This window comes from Grampus griseus, assembly GCF_964374135.1.
Source record: "Grampus griseus genome assembly, chromosome: 14".
In the NCBI taxonomy this organism is placed as follows: domain Eukaryota; kingdom Metazoa; phylum Chordata; class Mammalia; order Artiodactyla; family Delphinidae; genus Grampus; species Grampus griseus.
In genome coordinates this window covers 65,453,297-65,465,423 of record NC_139008.1, presented here as the reverse complement: position 1 = coordinate 65,465,423, position 12,127 = coordinate 65,453,297, and the positions used below count along the sequence as shown (strand labels likewise).

The window sequence follows — 12,127 nt, the reverse complement described above, 5'->3', positions numbered from 1 at the left end:
TAGGTGATGGTCAGATCTTGCAGGGCTTTGTAGACCATGGTAAGAACTTTGGATTTTATTTTGAGTGTTTTGGGAAGCCATTCCAGAGTTTTAAGCAGAGAAGCGGCATGAGCTGGTTTCTGTTTGGCTAATAAACGTTGTGAGTGTGTATGTGTGTGTCTGCGCGCATGCACGTGCATGTGCAAACACACATACAGAAAAACTGGTGAAGAAACCACTGCAGTCATCCAGAGGAGAGATAAATCCAACCTGGGGAAGGTGGGCAAAACTTCATATAAGAATAATGTCACAGCATAACCATGGATGACAAGGCATTTGCTAGGCAGAAAAGTCAGAGGTATCAGCGTGTGTTGTGTCTGTGTGTTTGAGAAACGAGAAATAGCTTTGGATGACTAGTTGGGTGGATGGTGGAACGGCAGGAGGTAGAACAGTCTAAGAAGGGCTTTGAAGGTTGAATTACAGGTGCAGGGTCATCGTATTAGACAATTACTTAGTTCTGTATAGATGGGCCCTCTGGAGTTGTGCCACAAGGTGGCCATGCTAGGGAGTTAGGCTTTGAAACTAAGGGCCATGAGCAGCTACTATACAGGGCTTCTAGTTAGAGATTTTCTGGAAGCTGGCGTCAGGGATGACTAGGTAAGGCACTGGTATGGATGAAAAACCAGGGAGGAGGCAAGAAACAATGGGGCCTGAAGTTAGGTAGAAGTTGTTGAAGTGAAGGTATAGAGGCTTTGGGGTTAGAATGAATTGTCATGAGGACATGAGGTGTGGATTAGGGCAAAAAGCTAACGAGTCCCTTTAAAAAATACAAAACAAACAGTATAAAATATTGAAACAATACAGAAGTGTATAAGAGTGTGTAAAATTCTCACCTTTATTCCATTCCTCTGAGGTGTACCTAAAAGTTGCATTTATTTGGTGTGTCTTCCATTTTTTGTGTGTATTTATTTTGTATATGTATTTAAATCTATTGTATATACACATACAATTGAAGTTTAAAATGGGGTTATAGTCTTCTTACCATTTTTTTGCAACTTTATTTTTTCATATGATACCAGTATACTTCTGCCTTAATTGTTTATTTACCCGCTACTTGGCATTCCATTGACTAAGTACCGTAATTTACTTAGTCACCACCTAATTGGTAGACCTTTAAGTGGTCTCAGGTTTTTTACTGTTCTGAGCAACGGTGAAATGATCATTCTTCTTTATTTGTCTCTGTACTATGCAAACACTGCCTGAGAGAATGTGTGAGGTGAGAAGCATGGAGTTGGATTATGACGGGGGAAGTTGTGGTTCTGTTCCCTCAGGAGTATGTATTGTGCTCTGGATCTGTCCTTGGGGAACCTCCAAAGCAGTGATCAGGCTGGTCAGAAGTCTAAAAGCCACATTCTAGTGGCAATATTCAAAAGAACTGGGGCTGTTTCTCCAGATTTTAGCTTGCAGTTCACTGCTTCCAGGTATCAGATGGTTCTCAGAGGGAGACGGAATAAGGCTTTCTTGTGGAATTTTAGATGGGAAGAAATAGGAATAATGCGTAGAAGTGAGAATTCAACAGACTTGGGTTAGTTTGGGTAGGACTTTATGGAGCAGGACTTTCTGATGATTGGATTATAAGAGTGGTGGGTTTTCCATCATGGGTGCATTCAAGCAGAGACTGAGGTGCTATGGAGGGGACAGTATGTGAAGCAAGTTGAACTCTAAGAATCATTCCAATTTTGGTTGATAACAGCATTCAAGACAGAGACCATGAGGCACTAAGATGGGAATAGCACTAACTGGGCAGGGTTGGGAGAGGGATTGACTGAGGGTCAGTTTAGGGGAGATTGAGGCTGGAGGCGTCCTGGGGTATAGTGCTGGGAAACCTGGAATGCTGAGTGAAGCTGGGTGAGAGATCTGACTTCGTCTGCACTCTTGGTACAGATGGTCGCAGGCGTATCGGTCGGGGGGACATAGGGTTAGTGAGGAGTCTGAGGATAACTGTTATAGTGACTTAGGAGGCGGGGTTTATATGGGAGTCATGGTGATCCATGCAAGAAGGTAGTGTTTCTAGCAAAAGGAATGGATGGAGAACCTTGGTGCTGTTTGATTGCCAGTCAGTTTGGAGATGGCTAAGCTGGGAGCAGAGACTGGAGATGGCCTTTTGGATTTCATGCAGCAAATATTTATTAGGTGCTTGAGACAGAGCAGTGAATAGAACAGACAGATATCCCTTCCCTCATGGAGGTTACATTCTAGTGGGGAAGACAAATTACATAAATATATATAGTATATTAGACAGTGATAAATGCTAAATAGAAAAAACAGGAAATGGGTATGTGATGTATCAGTGGTAGTAGGGTTGAAATTTTAGAGTGGCCAGAAAAGGAGAACTTTTTCTTCAAACTGGAGATTATTTTTTTTTAAATTTATTTTGGGCTGCGTTGGGTCTTCGTTGCTGCGCGCGGGCTTTCTCTCTAGTTGCGTCGAGCGGGGGCTACTCTTTGTTGCGGTGCGGGGGCTTCTCACTGCAGTGGCTTCTCTTGTTTCAGGGCACAGGCTCTAGGAGCACAGGCTTCAGTAGTTGTGGCTCGCAGGCTCTAGAGTTGCAGGCCCAGTAGTTGTGGCGCACGGGCTTAGTTGCTCCACGGTGTGTGGGATATTCCCAGACCAGGGCTCGAACCCGTGTCCCCTGCATTGGCAGGCAGATTCTTAACCACTGTGCCACCAGGGAAGCCCAAGAAGATGATTTTGAATAGAGACCTAGAGAGAATGTGAGGAACAGCAAGCCGTGTGGGTTATATGAGGGAAGAAAATTCTAGGCATTGAGGTAGAAACAAGCATATTTGAGGAATGACAAGCAGACCTGTGTTGCCAGAATGGAGTGAGCAAGAAGGTGTTAGGAGATCAAGTTAGAGAGATCTAGATCTTTCAAAACCTTGTAGGCCAATGCAGAGTTTGGATTTTTTCTAAGCAATGGGAAATCATTATTGGGTTTGGGTAGAGGTATGACATGACCTATGTTTTAACAGGATCACCCTGGTTGCTGTATTGAGAGTAGCCTGTTGGTGTGAGGATGAGGGAGTAGAGGTGAGGATGGCATAGGATAAGGGAGACCTGTAAAAAGAGGGTAATGCAGTAAGCCTGGTGAGAGATGATGATGGCTTGGACTGGGTAGTGCAAATAGTGAGGAGTTGGGGCTTCCCTGGTGGCGCAGTGGTTGAGACTCTGCCTGCTGATGCAGGGGACACGGGTTCGTGCCCCGGTCCGGGAAGATCCCACATGCCGCGGAGCGGCTGCGCCCGTGAGCCATGGCCGTTGAGCCTGCGCGTCCGGAGCCTGTGCTCCGCAACGGGAGAGGCCACAACAGTGAGAGGCCCACATACTGCAAAAAAAAAAAAATAGGAGTTGGACCTGAACAGCTGATTATAGGCTAGGAGAATCCGTGTGGGGGATCATAACTCTGCCTCAAGGTGTAGGGCCCCAGGGTTAGTGGGAAATCATTGGAGGAAGAGACTTTGGGGAGCAGAATCTAGATCATGGCTGTATTGGGGGCAATATTGGGCTTGGAACTTGGATTAGGGTCTGGTCTGGGGCCAGTAAAGGCATCAGAGTGAGATTCATTGGTCTGTGAGAAGATCAGGGTTGGAGTCTGGGTCTGGGGAATATTATTAGGATTGGGACCAGTTTTGGGCTGAGGACTAGTTTGGGGTCAAAGTTGTTGTTGGAGGCCAGTACACTTTTTCTGCATCTTCTCATCATATTCTTGGACCAGGGTTGGTTGTAACCACCATCTCCCATCCCATTGAGCTTACCCAGGGGGATTGGAGGAATATGGAAGCTATAGGGCCTTCTCTTCCTTGGGTGTCATGGGGGTAGACACAGGCTCAGCCCTGCCTGGTTGAAGCCAGCTGACTTTACAAGTTGGGACCTACAGTCAGGGAGGGGTGAGGAAGGTGCTTGATTCAGGTCTTTTTTCCCCCCAGATGGCCCACTGCGTGACCTTGGTTCAGCTGTCCATTTCATGTGACCACCTCATTGACAAGGACATCAGCTCCAAGTCTGACCCACTCTGCGTCCTTTTACAGGATGTGGGAGGGGGCAAATGGGCTGAGGTAAGAAGGACTATGGGGGATAAAGTTGTGGAGGGAGGCTAGGACTCTTTTGGGTTGGAAGGTGCATGACTGTGATGCTTATTGGCTTCTGCCCACAGCTTGGCCGGACTGAGCGAATACGGAACTGTTCGAGCCCTGAGTTCTCCAAGACTCTGCAGCTTGAGTACCACTTTGAAACAGTCCAAAAGCTCCGATTTGGCATCTATGACATAGACAACAAGACGCCTGAGCTGGGGGATGATGACTTCCTAGGAGGGGCTGAGTGTTCCCTAGGACAGGTATGCAGAGCCAGGGATTAGAATCCTTCAGACACAGGTTAAGTAAGAGCACTGTCAGATAAACCAGACTGCTTGGAACTTGGAGGTTGGGGTCAAACAGGACCTAGCCTTGTCTGAGACCTTGGTACCCCACCCACCCCTGCTCTGCCCCAGATTGTGTCCAGTCGGATACTAACTTTACCCTTGATGCTGAAGCCTGGAAAACCTGCTGGGCGAGGGACCATCACGGTAAGGAGGAACTCTGCTGGGGTTTGTGGGTGGTTGTGTACTTATATCCATGAGGAATTCATGAGATGGTACAGTCTCCTGCTTCTTCCCCTACCTAGGTCTCAGCTCAGGAGCTAAAGGATAGTCGTGTAGTGACCATGGAGGTGGAGGCCAGAAACCTAGATAAGAAGGTGTGTGTGGAAGGAGGTCTTGGGAGTTCAAGAATTAAGCGGACAGGGATGGTGTGTTGGAAGGGGAAGGGTGGGAAGGTCTTTCATAGTGGTTGTCAGGTGCCTGAGTCTAAACTGCGGTCTCTGTGATATTGACAGGACTTCCTGGGAAAATCGGATCCGTTCTTGGAGTTTTTCCATCAGGGTGATGGGAAATGGCACCTGGCATACAGATCTGAGGTGTGAGACCCCTGGGATTGGGTATGATGGGGTAGGAGAGAATCTCCTGGGGCTTGTGATTACCAGGGTTTGGAGCACAGGGCTAAAGAGTCTGCATATGGGTAAGAAGAATGGCAGCTCCCCACATGCCAACGCAGAGCTCACTAGAGGCCTTGCCCTCCACCTTCAGGTCATCAAGAACAACCTGAACCCTACTTGGAAGCGCTTCTCTGTTCCCCTTCAACATTTCTGTGGGGGAGACCCCAACACACCCATCCAGGTGAGGAGCTTGCCTCCTGAGTGGACTGAGCAGGGGCAGAGAGCCTGGGGAGGGATTTATTCTCACCTGCCACTTGCCTCCTGGTCTTTATATACACACACACACACACCTTCCCTCCTAGGTGCGATGCTCAGATTATGACAGTGATGGTTCACATGACCTCATTGGTACCTTCCACACCAGCTTGGCCCAGCTGCAAGCAGTCCCAGTGAGTGCTGGCTCAGGGGTATTGAGGTGGGCCTAGGGGCTACAGCTCCAGGAAGAGAGGGAGGGCAGGGCAGCTCCAATCCTAGCTAATGCTCTAGAAGTTTCCTACTCTAATTTTTCTTTCCTTACCAGGCTGAGTTTGAATGCATCCACCTTGAGAAACAGCAGAAAAAGAAAAGCTACAAGAACTCTGGAACTATCTGTGTCAAGATTTGTCAGGTGAGACAATAGCCCATGTGACCCAGTCTCTGACTTCTAAGCTCCGTGACCCCAACCCCTTCACTCCAGCTATGACCGTGGTTTCATCTACAGGTAGAAACAGAATATTCATTCTTGGACTATGTGATGGGAGGCTGTCAAATCAACTTCACTGTAAGTTGCTTCATCAGGGGCAGGAGAACAGATCCAGGGTGCAAGGTGGCCTTCAGCTCCCCTCCTCTTCTTCTCCCAGGTGGGTGTGGACTTCACGGGCTCCAATGGAGACCCTTCCTCACCTGATTCCCTGCACTACCTGAGCCCAACAGGGGTCAATGAGTACCTGACAGCACTGTGGAGTGTGGGCAGTGTGGTTCAGGACTATGATTCGTAAGTAACTTTGTCTCTTGCCCGTCCCCACTTCCTGCAGATGCTTTAGCCTCTGGGCTCATGGTCCTCTCACTGCTTCTTCCCCCATTCACTGTCTTCCCACAGGGACAAGCTGTTCCCAGCATTTGGATTTGGGGCCCAGGTACCCCCTGACTGGCAGGTGAGTGTTTTTTCCCCTCCCCTACTCCTGTTTTTAGTTTCAGGGTCCTGATTTTGGGGGATGTGGTAAACTTGCTGCTTGGCATCCCGGAGTTGCAGGGATGTATCTTTACAGGCATGTATATAACAAATGCTCAGGACTAAATACCTCCTGTATGTTGCTTGGTACATACCATAATGCCCTTTTTCTTAGCACAAAAGTGGTCATGGGGAAAGAACCTCATTTTTTTCTTGCCCTCAGGTCTCCCATGAATTTGCCTTGAACTTCAACCCTAATAACCCCTACTGTGCAGGTAAGTCCCCGATCCTCCAGCGTAAGGTATATCTGTCCATATCTAGAGAGGCAAGGGAGAATGGGGGTGGGGAGATAGACACCTGACTCCATTGGCCAGAGGAGTGGATTTTAGAGCTAGGCCTCTGGAGTCAAATCTTCATCCTGCCACTTGCTAATCATATGACTTGGGGCCAGTTGCTTAGCTTTTGTGTGCTTTGGCTTCATAATAAGACTAAATATTATAGGATATTGAGTATTTAAGAAGATGCATATAAAGTTTGAAGCAGTACGCCTGGCATATACTAAGTGTTCTCTAAACTATGAGAGCTATTATATTATCATTATTATCTTTGCCTAGAAGCTCACAGGGCATCAGTGGAAGCCTTGGTGCCTCCCTGCAGCTCTATTCATGGTACTTTTTGCCCCACACTCTTTTGTCTAGAGAGGGCCAAACCCAGTGTTTCCCTAGTACCCACACAAGAGCAACAAGCTGAAGTGGAAAACTTGACCTGACCTGATCTGACCTGGGTTTTTATTTTTGACATGGGTTCAGACTTAGAGAAAAGTTGCAAGAATAATTACAGGGATTCGGGTCACTGGGGATCCGGGGTCAGGGCCTGGGTCACAGGGGCTGTTGTTTACCTTCATCCAGATTCCTCAGACATGGACATTTTACCACATTTGCTGTGTCATTCTCTCACTCAGATTTTCTCTCTTCCTCCTCTCTCTCTCTCTCTATATATATACATTTTTTTTCCAGAAATGTTTGAGAACTGTGGTGAATAATCCCTGCCCCAAGTTTGCCTCCATGGCCCCATCAACTTTGCACTCATCATCATCTGCATGGCCCTTTATCCCTGAATACTTCAGTGTTCTCTAAAATCAAAGACATTCTCTTACATAACCACAGTGCAATTCTCAAAATCAGGAAATTAACATCAATACAATACTATTACTCAATCTATAAAATTTATTCAAAATTTTCCAGTTGTCCTCTTTTATAGCAAAAGAAAATCTTGGATCACACGTTTCATTCAGTTGTCTTCCAGAGTTCTTCATGTATTTCATGATATTGACATTTTTTATGGTTAAAGGCCAGATCATTTGTAGAATGTCCTTCAGTTTGGGTTTACCTGATATTTCCTCATAATTAGATTCAAATTATGCATTTTTGGCGGGAATACCACAGAAGCCATGCTGTGTATTCAGGAGGCACATGATGTTGATTTATCCTCTTACAAGTCATATTAACTTCGATCACTTGGTTAAGGTAGAGTCTACCAGGTTTCTCTACTATACAAGTCTGTTTTTTTCTTTTTTTTTTTTGCGGTACGCGGGCCTCTCACTGTTGTGGCCTCTCCCATTGCGGAGCAACAGGCTCCGGACGCGCAGGCTCAGCGGCCGTGGCTCACGGGCGCAGCCGCTTCGCAGCATGTGGGATCTTCCCGGACCGGGGCACGAACCCGTATCCCCTGCATCGGCAGGCGGACTCTCAACCACTGCTGTTTTTTTCTTTATATGTAATTAAAAAAAATTCTTTCTATGAAGTATAGTTGATTTACAATGTTGTGTTAGTTTCCAGTGTACAGCAAAGTGATTCAGTTTATATATATAAATACAGTTTATATACACACACACACATATATATCTTTCTCATATTCTTTTCCATTATGGCTTATTACAGGATATTGAATATAGTTCCCTGTGTTACACAGTAGGACCTTGTTGTTTATCTATTTTATGTATAGTAATTTGTATTGGCTAATCCCAAACTCCTAATTGATCCCTCCCCTATCCCCTTTCCCCTTGTTAACCATAAATTTGTTTTCTATGTCTGTGAGTCTGTTTCTGTTTTGTACACAAGTTCATTTGTATCATATTTTAAAATATTTCACTTTTTATTTATTTGGTTGCGCTGGGTCTTAGTTGCGGCAGGCGGGCTCCTTAGTTGCAGCTCGTGGGCTCCTTAATTGAGGCCACCAGGCTCATTAGTTGTGGCCTGCGAACTCATAGTTGCGGCATGCATGTGGGATCTAGTTCCCTGACCAGGGATTGAACCCGGGCCCCGTGCATTGGGAGCTCAGTCTTAACCACTGTACCACCAGGGAAGTCCCTGTATCATATTTTAGATTCCACATATGAGTGGTATTATATGGTATTCGTCTTTCTCTTTCTGACTGACTTAGTGTGATAATCTCTAGGTCCATCCATGTTGATGCAAATGGCAATATTTCACTCCTTTTTATGGCTGAGTAATATTCCACTGTGTGTGTGTGTGTGTGTGTGTGTGTGTATGTGTCACCTCTTTTTTTTAATTCTAATTTTTAATCATTTTTAATTAATTTATTTTTATTTTTTGGCCGTGCCACGTGGCATGCGGGATCTTAGTTCCCCGACCAGGGATCAAACCCATGCCCCCTGCAGTGGAAGCACAGAGTCCTAACCACTGGACCACCAGGGAATTCCGTGCATTTCTCTAATAATTAGCAATGTTGAGCATCTTTTCATGTGCCTATTGGCCATCTGTATGTCTTTTTTTTTTTTTAATGTATCTATTTTTGGCTGCATTGGGTCTTCATTGCTGCATGTGGGCTTTCTCTAGTTGTGGCAAGCAGGGGCTAATCTTCGTTGTGGTGCACGGGCTTCTCATTGCGGTGGCTTCTATTGTTGTGGAGCACGGGCTCTAGGCATGCAGGCTTCATTAGTTGTGGCTCGTGGGCTCTAGAGCACAGGCTCAGTAGTTGTGGTGCATGGGCTTAGTTGCTTCACGGCATGTGGGATCTTCCCAGACCAGGGCTTGAACCGTGTCCCCTGCATAAGTAGGCGGATTCTTTTTTTTTTTTTTTTTTTTTGTGGTACGTGGGCCTCTCACTGTTATGGCCTCTCCTGTTGCGGAGCGCAGGCTCAGCGGCCACAGCTCACGGGCCCAGCCACTCCGCGGCATGTGCGATCTTCCCGGACTGGGGCACGAACCCGTGTCCCCTGCGTCGGCAGGGGTACTCTCAACCACTGCGCCACCAGGGAAGCCCGGTAGGCGGATTCTTAACCACTGTGCCACCAGAGAAGTCCCTGTATGTCTTCTTTAAAGAAGTGTCTGTTTAGGTCTTTTGCCCATTTTTCGATTGGGTTGTTTTTTTTGTTACTGAGTTGTGTGAGCTGTTTGTATATTTTAGAGATTAATCCCTTGTCGGTCGTATCATTTCCAAATATTTTCTCGCAGTCTGTAGGTTGTCTTTTCATTTTGTTTACGGTTTCCTTTGCTGTACAGAAGCTTGTAAGTTTGATTAGGTCCCATTTGTTTAGTTTTGCTTTTATTTCTATTTCCTTGGGAGACCGACCTAAGAAAACATTGGTACAATTTATGTCAGAGGATGTTTTGCCTATGTTCTCTTTTAGGAGTTTTATGGTGTCCTGTCTTATATTTAAGTCTTTAGCCATTTTGAGTTTATTTTTGTGTATGGTGTGAGGGAGTGTTCTAACTTCACTGGTTTGCACGCGGCCGTCCAGCTTTCCCAACAGCACTTACTGAAGAGACTGTCTTTTCTCCATTGTATATTCTTGCCTCCTTTATCAAAGGTCATTGACCATAGGTGTGTGAGTCTGTTTTTTTTCCCTTTTAATTAATAAGTATCCTTTGGGAGGATACTTTGAGGCTGTATAAATATCCAATCACTCATCAGTTTTTACCCTCTAGTTTTAGAATCCATTGATGATCCTTGCCTAAATCAGTTATCTCTGATTGTCAAATGATTCTATAATTTCTCCTTCTACATTTATTAAGGAAGAACGTTTTCTTCTCTCCCATTATTTAATATCTCTGTGGATTCTTATGTTATTAAATGGGTTATAATTCATTATTTTATTAAGTGGGTTATAATCTGATACTCTCAGCACTCCTAGATTTGTTCAGGGGATTCCCCCTAATCTGGGTTTACTGTGGGTTACAGGGATGATTGGGTAGAACTGATGTTCTACCCAATGATGTGGGATGATGTGGGTAGAACTGTGGGTTACAGGGATAATTGAATGAAATGCACCCAGGTTCCTAAATCTCCTTGGCCAGTATAGAGTGATGTCAGGACTAGCTGAACCCTGACAGGCCCAGTATTTTACAGTATTCTTTGCCTTTCTTCTCTAGGCATCCAGGGCATTGTGGATGCTTACCGCCAGGCCCTGCCCCAAGTTCGGCTCTATGGCCCCACCAACTTTGCACCCATCATCAACCATGTGGCTAGGTTTGCAGCCCAGGCTGCACATCAGAGGACGGCCTCGGTGAGGGTCATGGGAGGTAGTGGGTGGGGAGAGGGGACTTGGTCAGGGCCTCCCTTGTAACAGGAGGCTTCTTGTCAGTGTGGGAATATGTGGCTGGAATGTTTAGAGGGTCTGCCTCAGTATATGAACGAACTTGCCCTTAGCAATACTTCGTGCTGTTGCTGCTGACCGATGGTGCTGTGACAGATGTGGAGGCCACACGTGAGGCTGTGGTTCGTGCCTCCTTCCTGCCCATGTCAGTGATCATCGTGGGTGTGGGTGGCGCTGACTTCGAGGCCATGGAGCAGCTGGATGCTGATGGTGGACCCCTGCGTACACGCTCCGGGGAGGCAGCTGCTCGTGACATAGTGCAGTTTGTGCCCTACCGCCGCTTCCAGAATGTGAGTAGGGACAAGCTCGGTGGAGTTTGTCCACCGAGAGGTGGAGTTTAGTCTTCCACCTCTCCCTGATGTGAGTGGGGATACTTACCCTTTCATCTGAGCCTGGGGCAGGGTTGGGTGTTGGATTTTGTATCCTTTCTGGGGTATGAAATGTAGACCTGGGGAAGCTGTCATGGGTCATCACTGAACCTGCCCCTCTTCTCCTTGGCAGGCCCCTCGAGAGGCACTGGCGCAGACTGTACTTGCAGAAGTACCCACGCAACTGGTCTCCTACTTTAAGGCCCAAGGTTGGGCCCCACTCAAAGCACTTCCACCTGCAGCCAAGGGCCCTGCACAGGTCCCTCAGGCCTAGATTCCCTTGGAGGGGTAGACTGTGGCCAGTCCTCAGTCCTGTGTTCCTAAGGTCCCCCAACCCTGTTTTATACTTTTATATGTTTTATACTTTTATGCTTACTTTTATACTTGCTATAGCCACTCTTGATCTCACCTGCTTGTCCCTGGAGCCTCTCATTCAATAAAGATCAATGAAGACCACACTTTGCTACCACTCTGTGTTTCTGGGTGGGAATCTGCTATTAGCCACATTTACTTCTCCTCTCTGAGCTTATTTGTTGACCTTAGAGATTGTTGAGTGAAGGATTCATCTGATATAATAGCCCCACTCAAAGAAATTGGGTATTCCTGGTCACATATCTAGAGACACTGACTCTGTTTTTGCAAATGCAAAGACTGAATGTAAGCCAAACACCTAGCCTGCCCTGCCTCAGAGCAGAGCTGAGCTGTGAACACAGACAAGGTGGAAAGTGCTAGGGGAGGGGTGAGTTTTAAGATGGAGCAGGAGCTATGCTAGACTTCCTGGAGGGATGGAGCAGTGGTGGTTCTAGTCCTAAAAATGGGCTATAAGCCTAAATTTTTTAATAGCTAATTTTTTTCTTACTAGAAAATAAATATGTATATTCATTTTAGGAAAAAATAAATATCACCCAAACTCCTATGTCCCAA

General features: G+C 46.3%; 1 protein-coding gene across 5 annotated transcripts in view; it reads left to right on the top strand.

Annotated features, from left to right (window-relative positions):
* Positions 1–11,659, top strand: part of CPNE1 (copine 1) — a 37,068-nt gene extending 25,409 nt beyond the window's left edge. For all 5 annotated transcript variants that reach the window (XM_082669686.1, XM_082669684.1, XM_082669683.1 and 2 more), the window contains 15 exons: positions 3,966–4,094; positions 4,193–4,372; positions 4,526–4,600; positions 4,699–4,770; positions 4,909–4,989; positions 5,159–5,248; positions 5,370–5,456; positions 5,588–5,674; positions 5,768–5,827; positions 5,907–6,040; positions 6,146–6,200; positions 6,441–6,492; positions 10,612–10,745; positions 10,889–11,125; positions 11,337–11,659. In XM_082669686.1, coding sequence (XP_082525812.1) covers positions 3,966–4,094; positions 4,193–4,372; positions 4,526–4,600; positions 4,699–4,770; positions 4,909–4,989; positions 5,159–5,248; positions 5,370–5,456; positions 5,588–5,674; positions 5,768–5,827; positions 5,907–6,040; positions 6,146–6,200; positions 6,441–6,492; positions 10,612–10,745; positions 10,889–11,125; positions 11,337–11,477 — 1,614 coding nt within the window. In that variant the 3' untranslated portion in view covers positions 11,478–11,659. The remainder of the gene's footprint in view (positions 1–3,965; positions 4,095–4,192; positions 4,373–4,525; positions 4,601–4,698; positions 4,771–4,908; positions 4,990–5,158; positions 5,249–5,369; positions 5,457–5,587; positions 5,675–5,767; positions 5,828–5,906; positions 6,041–6,145; positions 6,201–6,440; positions 6,493–10,611; positions 10,746–10,888; positions 11,126–11,336) is intronic.
* The last annotated feature ends 468 nt before the right edge of the window (positions 11,660–12,127 follow it).